This window comes from Hyaena hyaena, unplaced genomic scaffold, assembly GCF_003009895.1.
Source record: "Hyaena hyaena isolate Hyena2069 unplaced genomic scaffold, ASM300989v1 scaffold_429, whole genome shotgun sequence".
Lineage (NCBI taxonomy): Eukaryota > Metazoa > Chordata > Mammalia > Carnivora > Hyaenidae > Hyaena > Hyaena hyaena.
This window is the reverse complement of record NW_024081060.1, coordinates 580449-592753: the sequence shown is the minus strand read 5'-3', so window position 1 is coordinate 592753 and position 12305 is coordinate 580449. Positions and strand designations below refer to the sequence as shown.

The following is a 12305-nucleotide window of genomic DNA, read 5'->3' as shown; positions in this document are numbered from 1 at the left end:
ATAAGTCTGTATTGTTTTAAGTAATTAGGTTTATGGTAAGCTGTTACAGCAGCAGTAGAAAACTAATACATATGGGGGGAAATGTACAACCATATTTAAAAAGGGCATGATTTGGCCTGAGGCATTCCAGGCTGTATTTAAACCAAAGACTTTGTGCAACACCAAGAATGAACTATAATGTACTATGGTTTTTGGGTAATTGTGATGTGTCAATTGTCAATAGCACACTGGTCAATCATGTTTATAATGGGACAGACTATCTTGCATGTGTGGCACAAATAGTATATAGAAATCTCTGTACCTCCCCCTCAATTTTGTGATGAAACCCAAAACTGCTCAAAATAAACAAAAACCAAGTCTTAACCAACTCATAAATTATGAGTTAATAGTCAAATGACAAGGAAAAGAATGAAAGTCAAGGAAGAAAATATCTAAAGTGGCTGTAGCATGTATAACAAACTATAACTTTGGTAATGTTTGCTTAGTTTTGAATTATTAGGCAGTTTGAATTCAAGGTACCTTAAAAACAGCTTTAATTCTGGTCATCAATATTGGCATATAAACAACGTTATTTGGGATGGGGTAAGTGCTTTTCAAAGATCTATTATTATATCCATATTTAATGTTGGTCTCTTAAAGCTCTGTGGAGACACCTTAAATTTAGCTTATTGTCCATTAGGAAATATTTTTCAGTAGAGTCTAATGAAAAGAAATATATTCAGGATTGCTTTTATTTTCTGGATAAAAAAGCACTTACCATAGCATGTGGGCAAATGGGACCAGATATCTTTACCACATATGGAATCTATGGTGCTTCCATATCTGTATTTTTTTAAGTTTATTTATTTTGAGAGAGAGAGGAAAGAAAGCAAAGAGGTAGAGAGAGAATCCCAAACAGGTTCCCCACCATCAGCACAGAGCCCAGTGTGGGGCTTGAACTCCCGAACCATGAGATCATTACCTGACCCAAGATCAAGAGTTGGACACAACCAACTGAGCCACCCCAAGGACCCCAAAGAAAAATAAAAAATAAAATTTTTTTATTTCTCTAAACAAAAAAATAAATTTTAAAAAATAATGGATAAGCATATTCTGATACAGACAAAAACCCACTGTCAACTACAATATCTGATTTTAAGTATTTTTATGAAAAAAAAACACATTGAAAATACCAGTATTTGTTTAGTAAATAGTATCATGATAAGTTAATAAATATGACCATTAGGAGAAAAAAATAAGGGTTATGCCAGGAAAAATACAATCTAGACTTATTCTTTTAGTCCACACCCTCATTTTATTATAAATAAATTAGCCGTGGGGCAACTGGGTGACTCAGTTGGTTGAGCACCCAACTCTTGATTTCCCAGGTCATGATCTCAGGGCTGTGGGATCAAGCCCCACAGTAGTCTCTACACTGAACACGGAGTCTGCTTAAGATATTCTCTCTCCCTCCCTCTCTCCCCCATTTGTGCTCTCTCTGTCTCTCTCAAATAAAAATAAAATAAAATAAAAATAAATTAGCCATAAACCCTCAAATAAAATATTCTAGGAAACAATGTAAAATATATTAAGTTTTCTATAGAATTAGGTAAATTATAAATAAATGTGTTGTATTTTGAAAATACAAGAGAAAGAATTCTTGCCAGTAGAGTTTTGGCATGCTCAGGAGAAATCCAATTCAGTAATCTAATAATTTCCTAAAAGGGATTATGGGTGATTTGCAATGAATCAGACCCCGTCATTAGGTTTTCACACTGGTTTGGATTTACTAGCAGGCAGAATTCATTTAACTTGGGAGTATCAGACCAGGTCTGCATCAGACCAAAAATGGCACTGAATTCATAACTGGAAAACCAAATAGTAAATAATAAATAATAAAACAATTGGCCCTAGAGGTTTGTGATATGGAAACAGGTCAATGAGAATACAAAAAAGGCGTCCATGTATAACTCATGTAAGGCCAGAGGGTTTTAGGTAGACTGTTTATTCCTTTAGTTGTTAAGTAGTAGTGTTCTGTGAATCAATATGCCTCGTGTTTTTACTGTAAATGACTGTGGTAGGCTAAATGACACCCCCTCAAAGATGTCCATGTTCTCATCCCCAGAACCTGTGAATGTTATCTCACATGGCAAAAGAATTTTTGCTGATATGGTCAAGTTAAAGATCTGGAGATGGAGAGATTATCCTGGACTATCCAAGTGTGCCTGATGTGATCACAATGATCCTTAGGAAAGGCATGCAGGAGGAGTCAAAGTCAAGTCAGAAAATGATTTGGCCACAAAAGGAGAGGAACGAGAGACAACTATTTAAAGGAGCCAAACTACTGGCTTTGAGGGGGGGGAAGGCAGCACAAACCAACAGGCCTCTGGCAACTGGAAAACGTATGTAAACAGCTTCCTTGCTAGAGCACCAGAAGTAATCAGCTCTGCCTACACCTTGGATTTAGCCTAGAGAAACTGATCTTGGATGTCTTAGCCTCCAGAACTGGAGGGGAATAGATTTCTGTTGTTGAAGCCATCAGGTTTGTGCTAATTTGTTACAGCAGCCGTAGGAAACATACAGAATGACAAACTGAAGCACCAATTCCCAGGAGTTCTACTGTTAAATAAATTATTTTTACAGTTTGCCTTTACTCTATCAACTGAACTATAGCCTGTAAATGTGTCATCCCATATGTCCACAGATGACCTCTGACCTAGAGTGTGGTAGCCCTGAAGCCTATAGGACTTTCACTAGAATAGCAGAAACTTCAGCATTTTAGAACTTAGTCATTTTTGAAAGATTTTCCCCAAATATAGTTTTAAATTATATATAATTGTGCATAAAAAAATAAAAAAGAGGTATATGAGTGGCCAGTAAAGCAGATACAGTACTCTCCCTATCTTTAATAACTGAGAATCAAAGCATAATATTTAAGCTGATAGAATACTTTAGAGATGTTTATGTATAGTTAAAATTCAAAAATGGCCAAAATAAAACTATTCAAACATAATATTATGATCTGATGATAAAAACAAGCACCAACAATTTGTTTTATCAAATAATATAATAAATTATAGTAAAAAGAGGATGTGACAAAGTATAGACAATCTTAAATGTAATCCCGTTAATGTGAATTTACAACTTGGTAGCATTGATAAGTAAAGTAGAAACAATTCATAAAATAATTTTGTTTGCCTGAACCTACGAAAATCACTGTAAGAGAGAAATCAATGGGGGCGCCTGGGTGGCTTAGTCGGTTAAGCGTCCGACTTTCGCTTGGGTCATGATCTCGTGGTTCGTGGGTTCGAGCCCCGCATCGGGCTCTGTGCTGACTGCCAGCTCAGAGCCTGGAGCCTGTTTCAGTCTGTGACTCCCTCTCTCTCTGACCCTCCCCTGCTCATGCTGTCTCTCCCTCTCCTAGAAATAAATAAAACATTAAAAAAAAAAAAAGAGAGAAATCAATGTCTCTCAGATAGATCGATAGATCGATAGATAGATAGATGATAGATAGATAGATAGATAGATGATAGATAGATAGAAGAAATAGATTGTTTATTATATCAGAACTGCAATAAGGGTTTGCACATATTTTGATCTATACAACTTTAATGGCTATCACTTATACATCTTAAGCAACTGTATACAGATACCTATGTTAGAACATATTGTTTTGTGTTGACTACCTGTGTTTGTGAAGGTGTTGCTATGCTAGGAAAATAAAATCACAAAGAGTTTGCCCCTGCAAGAAAATCATGGTGGTATTTAAAAGGAGTTTGCTAGGATAAGACAGACTTCCCTGAAAATTTATTCTCTATATTTAAGAAAATATTAGTGTGAAGAGTGCCTGGGTGGCTCAATTAGTTAAGCAACTGACTCTTGAAGTCAGCTCAGGTCATGATCTCTCAGTTGTGAAATTAAGCCCCTCATCTGGCTCTGTGCTGGGCATGGTGCCTGCTTAAGATTCTCTCTCTCCCTCTGCCCTACCTCTCTCACATGTGCATACAGGCACTCTCTCTCTCTTTCTCTCTCTCAAAAATGACTCATTAAGACTGTAGCATTAAGAGTAAAGCCAATATATTTTTAAAGCATGTGATTTACAATGTTATTAACATTGGACACAAAATTTAGATGCACATGTACATCATGATCAATTTCATGAAATGCTTAATGATTTTATCAGCATTTCCACAACTTCTTTGGGGAAACAGAAAGTGTGCATACTTCAGAAAAAGTTTAGAATTCTTGTTCTAGATATTTCTTTTTCTCTATTCTTTTCCTGCATTCCTCTTACCTATTTTTCATCTTTCTGTATCTCCCTCCATCATCACATTATCCATTCTTTATTTCTTCCCTTGCTACTCTAATTCTTTTTAAAAGCTATTTCTCACTATGTATTTGTCAATAAATCTAACATAGTTGGTAGGAAATAAGAGCTTCCACCACGGTGGAAATAATTTGGGGACTTAAAGAAAAATCATTAACCTTTGTTACCTAGATAGTTTAGCATACTCACTTCATAGATCAGTAATCTTGGCTCAAATAGGTAATCATTTACTCATGGACACAGAGGTAATTTTCTCAGAACCCATGATGGAGTCCAGTTGTTCTGAAACATTGTTGACTCTCCAGAATGTTCTCTTTTTTTTAATGTTTATTTATTTTTGAGAGAGAGAGCAGGGGAGGGGCAGAGAGAGAGGGGGACAGAGGATCCAAAACAGGCTCTGTGCTGACAGCCCAAACAGTGATATTATGACCTGAGCTACCCAGCCACCCCTGACTTTCTCCAATTTGTTCTTGATCCAACACCCGACCTTGGATACACAGAATTTTTCAAAAGCTAATGGAGGCTCACAAAATGTACACAGGGGCCAGCTTGTGCGGGTTACCACTAGTCAGATTCAGTTGTCAGGCTTCTAAAATACAATTGCTGGGCTGACGATTGCCATCATCTCAGAAAAAGGAAGAGAGCTTGTTCTCAAGATGAGATGACAATGAAATACTTAAACCATAACTGAAGCCTTCCAAATCATTAGCCCTCCTCAACCTATTGAACCACTGTTCAATACTGGACATTTCAGGTAGGAAGTCAATAAATGTGTTCTTTTATAATTTTTTACAAATATTAGTCATGTTTAAGTGCCTCATAATTGAAAGAGGTTGTGGCCTAACTAGTAACTTTGTAATTCAAGCTGCTTTAAAAAGACTCTATTTTCTAGAAGTTTAAATTTAAATATTGAAGTTGTGGACTCACATCTTTACAAAATAGCATTATCAGAAGACTTCATTTCTTGATAAACTAGAGTAGCTGGTATCAGCATACCCTCCAACTGGGAAAACATTAGAAAGCTGTATAAAACTCTAAAAAACTGGAAATGAGTAATGCAAGTCCGTGATGATCAAGAAAAGGGGGAAAAAATCCCAAGCTCCAAAGTGCAGTCCACGGTTGTTTCAGCTTCCTGGTAGCACTTTCCAGACTGTGTTGCAGGGGAGGAGAAGCTATGCAGAGTCCGGTGGGAAGAGCAAGATCACAGTTTTGGAGGCCAAGGTGGCTAGAATTTATAGGGCAGAGTAACAGAGAGAGGGTATTATAATGAGAAAGAGCCAGAGACGTCTTCCTAAGAGTGTCCTTGAGTCTTTGGTTGTGTATTAAGCTGTGCAAACATAGGATAGAATTCCATGAGCTGGCTGGCTTAAGAGTGATTGCCAAAGGGGCGCCAGGGTGGCTCAGTCAGTTAAGTGTCCGACTTTGACCCAGGTCATGATCTCACGGTTCGTGGGTTTGAGCCCTGCTTCGGGCTCTGTGCTGACAGCTCAGAGCATGGAGCCTGCTTTGGAGTCTGTGTTTTCCTCTCTCTCTGCCCCTCCCCCTTCTCATGCTCTGTCTTTCTCTCAAAAATTAAAAAAAAAAATTATTAAAAAAAAAAAAGAGTGATTGCCAGGGACTTGTAAGGATGAAGAATTACAAGCATTCACCCAAATCTGGGAGATGCCATCAAATTATACAATTTCCAAAGGAATTGTTTCCCAAATTCTAAGCCACTGGCAAATAAACATAACACTCACAGGTACAAAATATTTTAAACATAGCAATTGACAGTTTATTGAACTAAGCATAGGAATTTAGTATAAACATAGAAAATAACTATAAATATTTTAGTCATAAGACATTTTTAAATTTTTGTTTAATATTTTTATTTATTTCTAGGAGAGAGAGAGAGAGAGACAGTGTGAGCAGGGGAGGGTCAGAGAGAGAGGGAGACACAGACTCTGAAATAGGCTCCAGGCTCTGAGCTGGCAGTCAGCACAGAGCCCGACGCGGGGCTCGAACCCACGAACCACGAGATCATGACCTAAGCGAAAGTCGGACGCTTAACCGACTAAGCCACCCAGGCGCCCCAGTCATAAGACATTTTTAATTAGTATTGGACATAATTTCACTTAAATAGTATCTTTTCAGCTTAACACTCCAGCTTAAACTTTTAAACTAAGTTTATTTTCAACTAATGTGATAATTTTTATGTAAACAATAAGTGGACATTACTTTAACATAAAGGTACAGCCTTCAAAGTGTTTGTATTGTCTAATAATTCTATTCATTGAATACATTAGATTTGTGTAGGCAGGCACACTATGCCATTTGTATATCTATCAGACACAACTAGAGCTGAAAAACAAACTCATACTGATAAAAGCAAGTGGTGAAACCTATATTTAGCTTCTGACAATAGGTATATTTATTTTATTCATTATATTTTTTGGATATATTTATTTTAAAAAAATTGCATCGCATGTCAGGATGTGACAGGACAGTATTTTACTTACTGTTGGAGCTGCATTTGGGGGGAGAGGACCAGCCATGTTCCAAACATGTAATGACATCAGAATTATCAGGAAGGCTGTGGCCGACATCACAGACAATTTGTACAGTGTCCCCTTCCAGGTGCGTTTGTCCTGAAGATGCAGAATGACCATTTTCCACAAAAGGAAAGAAACACAGCCCTAAGGACCAAAAATTGTTTAATGTACAAGGTGGAAGTGGCAAAAAAAAAAAAAAGCAAACTAAATTTGCATTTCATGATATTTTAAAAAGAATGTCAAACTCTCAACTGAAATCACATATAATAACAAAATTTCAGAAGAGTTTAGATCATGCTACTTTATATTGATGTTTACTATATGAAATATATTCATATATTCCATCTATGGAAGCAAATTAACATTTCATTCTATTCTGTGTTTTTGTTTAAAAATATTTTAATTTTATAAACTTTTCTAGGTACAAAACAAGATTTTAATACATCCGTTTCTCTCTTAATTCTCCTAAATGTTTCTTATAGAAGGAGAAAGACCATAACTGTCTCCTTTGTTGGTTGATATGCTCTGCTTCCCATTGCTCTTTGCTTTTCTATCCTCTCCTGAGTCTGTTCTTCACATTCATTGAAGGATATCCTTCTAAGAACAAAAGAAGTGATTTATGGAAAACAGAAAAGTGAAAATATTTACACTGACACAATCTTTGCATTGCGGGAATAGGAAGTTTCAAAACAGAAGGAGTATGTAAAAAGACTTGTTTTAAAGAAAAGTATGACCAGGCTGAATACCAAACAAATATTAGGAACTACATATTCGTAGTCAAATATATAAGCCATCAGTTTTTAAAATTAAAATGTGTAAAGCACTTCTAGGTAATATAAGAAAGTTCACATACTTATTCTTCATTTGGTTTTCATAAAAGACTTCTCAAGAAAGGACTACATTTCTTTTTTGTAATTCTTTTTTTTCATGTTTTACTTATTTCTGAGAGAGAGACATCGTGAGCAGGGGAGGGTCAGAGAGAGAGGGAGATACTCCGAAACAGTCTCCAGGCTCTGAGCTGGCCGTCAGCACAGAGCCTGACGCGGGGCTCGAACCCACGAACTGCGAGATCATGACCTAAGCGAAAGTCGGACGCTCAACCGACTAAGCCACCCAGGCGCCCCGAAAGGACTACATTTCTTATCTTCACTTGCTTCCCTAGTCCTGCTCCCTGTGATCATTTGCCAGGAGCCTCAAGAGCCTCACATCCCATCTGGTACATCCTCTCTATTTATGGAATGACGCTTCCGCATCTACTGATCAGGGCATTTACTCACTGAGGCACCTGGGTGTCGGTGACCATCCTTCCTCCCTGCACATTATGCGGGTCCAAAAGGATTTTGAAGGAGACGCAAAATTATATTCACAAGAATAATATAAAGTTTTCCCAACAGGAACTGAGGAAAAGGGCATATCTTCATTTTCGCCATATAGAATTCCGTGATTGATTTTTGGAAAATGACAATGTCCCACTGGGAAAAATAAAACAAAGCTGAAGAATTAACCTACATTAGTGAATCATTAAGTCATCTTTTAATCATCTCATTTTTTTTTTCTTTCTTCTAGCTCAAATTCCTTTACCTTACGTGCCTTCCAGTGGACTCGGTCGAGAACAAAAAATGATCCCTAATTAAAGTAGAAGACTATTTGAAAAGGACATTGTCAATGAAGTCTATGTTTTGGAGTCATGGGGAATAAAATCTCTTTTGCAGTAACTTTGAGAAGCAAATCTCTCCTCAGTTTAGGGAGGGCGGCAGAGGGCAGGCAGCAGCAGCCATTAGCGGTCCCCTCAAGGTGCTGGCGGTCAGCGGCTCCTCCATCCATTCCTTTTTCTACCCTGATTAACTGCCGCGGGCATCTCTGCCTGAAGTCTCTGTGTCCTCTGCTTTTTCCCGGTGCTAAAGGACTGTGAAAATTTTTCCCTTATGTGAAAAAACGAAACAACTTCTAGAAATTCTGCTCACAAACCAGGTAACTGGGGAAATTCCCTTTTGGCGTTTGACTTTCCCTGTCTCATGATATTTCACACTGGTGATCTCTGTGGCCTTTAGCCCGCGAAACCTGGAGTTTCTTACCTGTTTACAATTTGACATGTGTCATTCTTTGGTAGTTTGGGAGAAGATATGGAGGAAAAGACACCTCTACCCTGCCCAGTAACACTGACACCTTCCAGACTTCTTTTTCAGGTCTGCTTTGCCCTCCCCTCAAATTACAGCATTTGATTTCCATGCATTTCTACCTGCATATACTTTGCCATCTAGAGTAACTTCACCTCCATCTTCCAATTGTCCCTATTCTACCTGCCCTTCAATGCTCATTCTACATTTAGAAAATATTGCTTGTGCACACAGCGATGTGCTAGCCCTGAAAGTTAGCTTCTCCTGGCAGACCTCCCTTACCCCATCATCTGCTCCAAAAGTAGAAGATAATGTCTCTTGTCTCTACCTTCGAATGAAAGCTTCTGATGTTTCCTATGAAATGCATACACTCCCTTATATAAACACGTACATTTATCACATATATACATATATTGCATATACATACATACACACACATAGTCTTGCTGTGTATTCACTTATTTACATGTTTTGCTTTCCTTTGAGTACACTGGAAGCTGTAGAGAGGCACGGAGTGTTCATTTTCTTTGGAGCTTCTTTGCCACAGTCTGCAGCATAATATATTGCTCGATAAATATTTCACTGTTGAAAGCATGCAGAGTTTTTATGTAAGTGTTCCCTTAATGTGCTGCTTTTGCTTTTGGGCCAGTTTTGCAACAGGTGCCTAAACGTAAATGCAACACAAACTGACAGGTCATTGAACATCTACACAGCTTTCAGATGGAGATTCACTGAAGGTTCTCTGGGAGACTAGATTGAAGTGGAAGATCTTTTTCTGGGTTAGGGGTTGTGAAAATTCTACATGTTAGTCTCATATTTTACATTTATTTTCCTCTGCTTTTTCCCCATTTAGAAATCCCCTCTTAATGTCATCTCTAACAGATGTTTAAAACAATATATACCAGACACACAGTAAAAAATAAAATAAAATAAATAAAAAGAATATATATGTAATATATAAATAACAAAGAATATATATATTATATATAATATATAAATAAAAAAGAATATACACACATACACACACGCACTTCTTCAGTGAGGCTGTTGTATAGTCTAAACAGAGAATTTGGTATTCTTTAAAATTTGTATTGTTATTTTTAATGTTTATGTTTGAGAAAGCATAAGCAGACAAGGGGGAGAGAAGAGGGGGACAGAAGATCCCAAGTAGACTCTGTGCTGACAGCAGAAAGCCCAATGTGAGACTAGAACCCACGAACCAGGAGATCATGACCTAAGCCTAAGTCAGACGCTTAACAACTGAGCCATCCAGGCACACAGAGCATTTGGTAGTATTAACTGAGACTAAGCAACCAAGCCTGCTATTGGAGAAAAAGTATTTTTACTCCCAGCAGCTAACTGTTCTCCTGTGTTTATATCTCAGTGCTAAAAGTAGTAATAAATAAAAGTTTCAAATCCATAGAAATAGGGTTTTATAACTTTTATGAAGGTGGATCTCTCTCTCTCTCTCTCTTTTTAATGTTTATCTATTTTTGAAAGAGAGAGAGCTTGCACACATGGTGGAAGGGCAGAGAGGGAGGGTGAGAGGACTCGGAGAATCCCAAGCAGACTCCATGCTGTCAGGGCAGAGCTGGACTCAGGGCTTGAGCCCATGAACTGCGAGATCGTGACCTGAGCCAAGATCAAGAGATAGACCTTAACCGACTGAGCCACCCAGGCGCCCCATGAAGGTGGATCTTAAAACTAAGGCATGTTTATTGTTCCTATTATTCTCATCTGTTAGGACTAAAGAGAAACTTCCCCTAAGAACTTCCATTATATGCAAAATTTAGCAAGCAACAACATAGCAAAGTAAAGCCCTTCCGGAAACCAAACAATAAAACACAGGACTGGAACTCCACTTCTACGGTGGTCTATTCAGCTGTCCTGGGCACTGTTAAAGCTTTCGTTTGCAATGATTCAGATATGATGGCTTTTATTTCAGCGTGAAATAAGATGAGACAGCTTTCAAAATATTTTAAGATGTGGTTTATAGTTTTAATTAAAAAATAATGCCCATTTCCTTTCACTTTCAAATTTGCTAATGAGCTCAGAAGAAGCAAAATAACTCATTGACATTTCACCGGTTTATTACACACAAAAATTAGGATATACTGTACTGTTTCACTAAAAAAAAAATTCCTTTATTAAATGATAATTAGATTGACAAAGGAAGTCCCTGGTTTCATAATACTTTAATCTTAAATTAACAAATCAATGAAAACGCAAACATTTGAAAGGTGTCCAATTTTTCTGGGGATGCTTTCTCTAGCCGGTGGCATTGCAGTTTATGGAGAATTACACTGGTACTTGGCCTTTTAAACTTCATTACATGCAGCTTTTTCATCATGTATTCCTCCCCAAATTTTGTATTTGGTGACTATTCACACTTTGGAACTTAGAGAACAGAAAAATTCATTTTATTCCATTTTCTCTTAATTCCTTATTAGAATATATTTTGATAAAATAGATTAAAATTTGATCCTTTATTCAAAATGTTCTTATCTAATTATTCATTTTAAAATATACACACATGCACACACACGCACACACACACGCCCAAAACACACACATTTGAGAGAACTAAATATTTAGATCTGTTTTCATGTTTTCTACTTACCTTGCCCCTCAACAGTAGAAATCCATAAGATTAGAATCACATTAATTAAAAGCAGCATGCTAGGTTATCCCAATCACATATACTTAGAAATGGCCCAGCAATGGTGGTGTTGATCCAAATCTCGCTTTCATTTGTAGTTATATGCACGACTTTGAATTTCAGTGCACTGCCGGGAAGCCAGCGTAGTGAAATACCTTCAGTAAATATCAAAGTTCACAGAGGGTAATGTGAAATAACTAAATAATGTCTTATTAGTGTTTTCACATTAATACTTTAAAGTCAACACTTCTGGGGAGCCTGGGTGGCTCAGTAGGTAGGGTATCTGCCTTCGGCTCAGGTCATGAACTCACTTTTGTGAGTCTGAGCCCCGCGTCGGGCTCTGTGCTCACAGCCCCGAGCCTGGAGCCTGCTTCAGATTCTGTGTCTCCCTCTCTTTCTGACCCTCCTCTGCTCGCACTCTGTCTCTCTCTCTCTTTCTCTCTCTCTCTCTCAAAAAATATTTTTAAAAAATTAAGTCAACACTTCAGATATTTGAGCAAAATAATAGCTGTGTAACTTCCTTGTTGCGGTTCCTAAGTTTCTGAGTTTGAAGCATTCAGACATGGACCACTGAGGAGGAGGAATAAAGCCCTTTCTTATCTGCCTGCTAGCCCGGAGGTCAGCTGCTTCAGAAAGCGACCGAGTGTAGCTCATCCGTCCTCATTTTAATATCATGTCAATCTTTAGTTGTT

The 12305-nt window shown here is 37.6% G+C and overlaps 1 protein-coding gene across 2 annotated transcripts in view; it reads right to left on the bottom strand.

The window, feature by feature from the left end:
• The window catches only part of CFHR5 (complement factor H related 5), a 32378-nt gene extending 20613 nt beyond the window's left edge, over positions 1-11765 (bottom strand). Inside the window, exons 1-3 of one of the 2 annotated variants that reach the window (XM_039252684.1) lie at positions 11575-11765; positions 8115-8309; positions 6805-6981 (exon numbers count right to left, since the gene is read on the bottom strand). In XM_039252684.1, the coding sequence (XP_039108615.1) occupies positions 6805-6981; positions 8115-8309; positions 11575-11632 (430 nt within the window). In that variant the 5' untranslated portion in view covers positions 11633-11765. Of the gene's footprint in view, positions 1-6804; positions 6982-8114; positions 8310-9385; positions 9485-11574 lie in introns of those variants that run through there. The other variant, XM_039252685.1, reaches the window with a different exon arrangement.
• Positions 11766-12305: the final 540 nt, after the last annotated feature.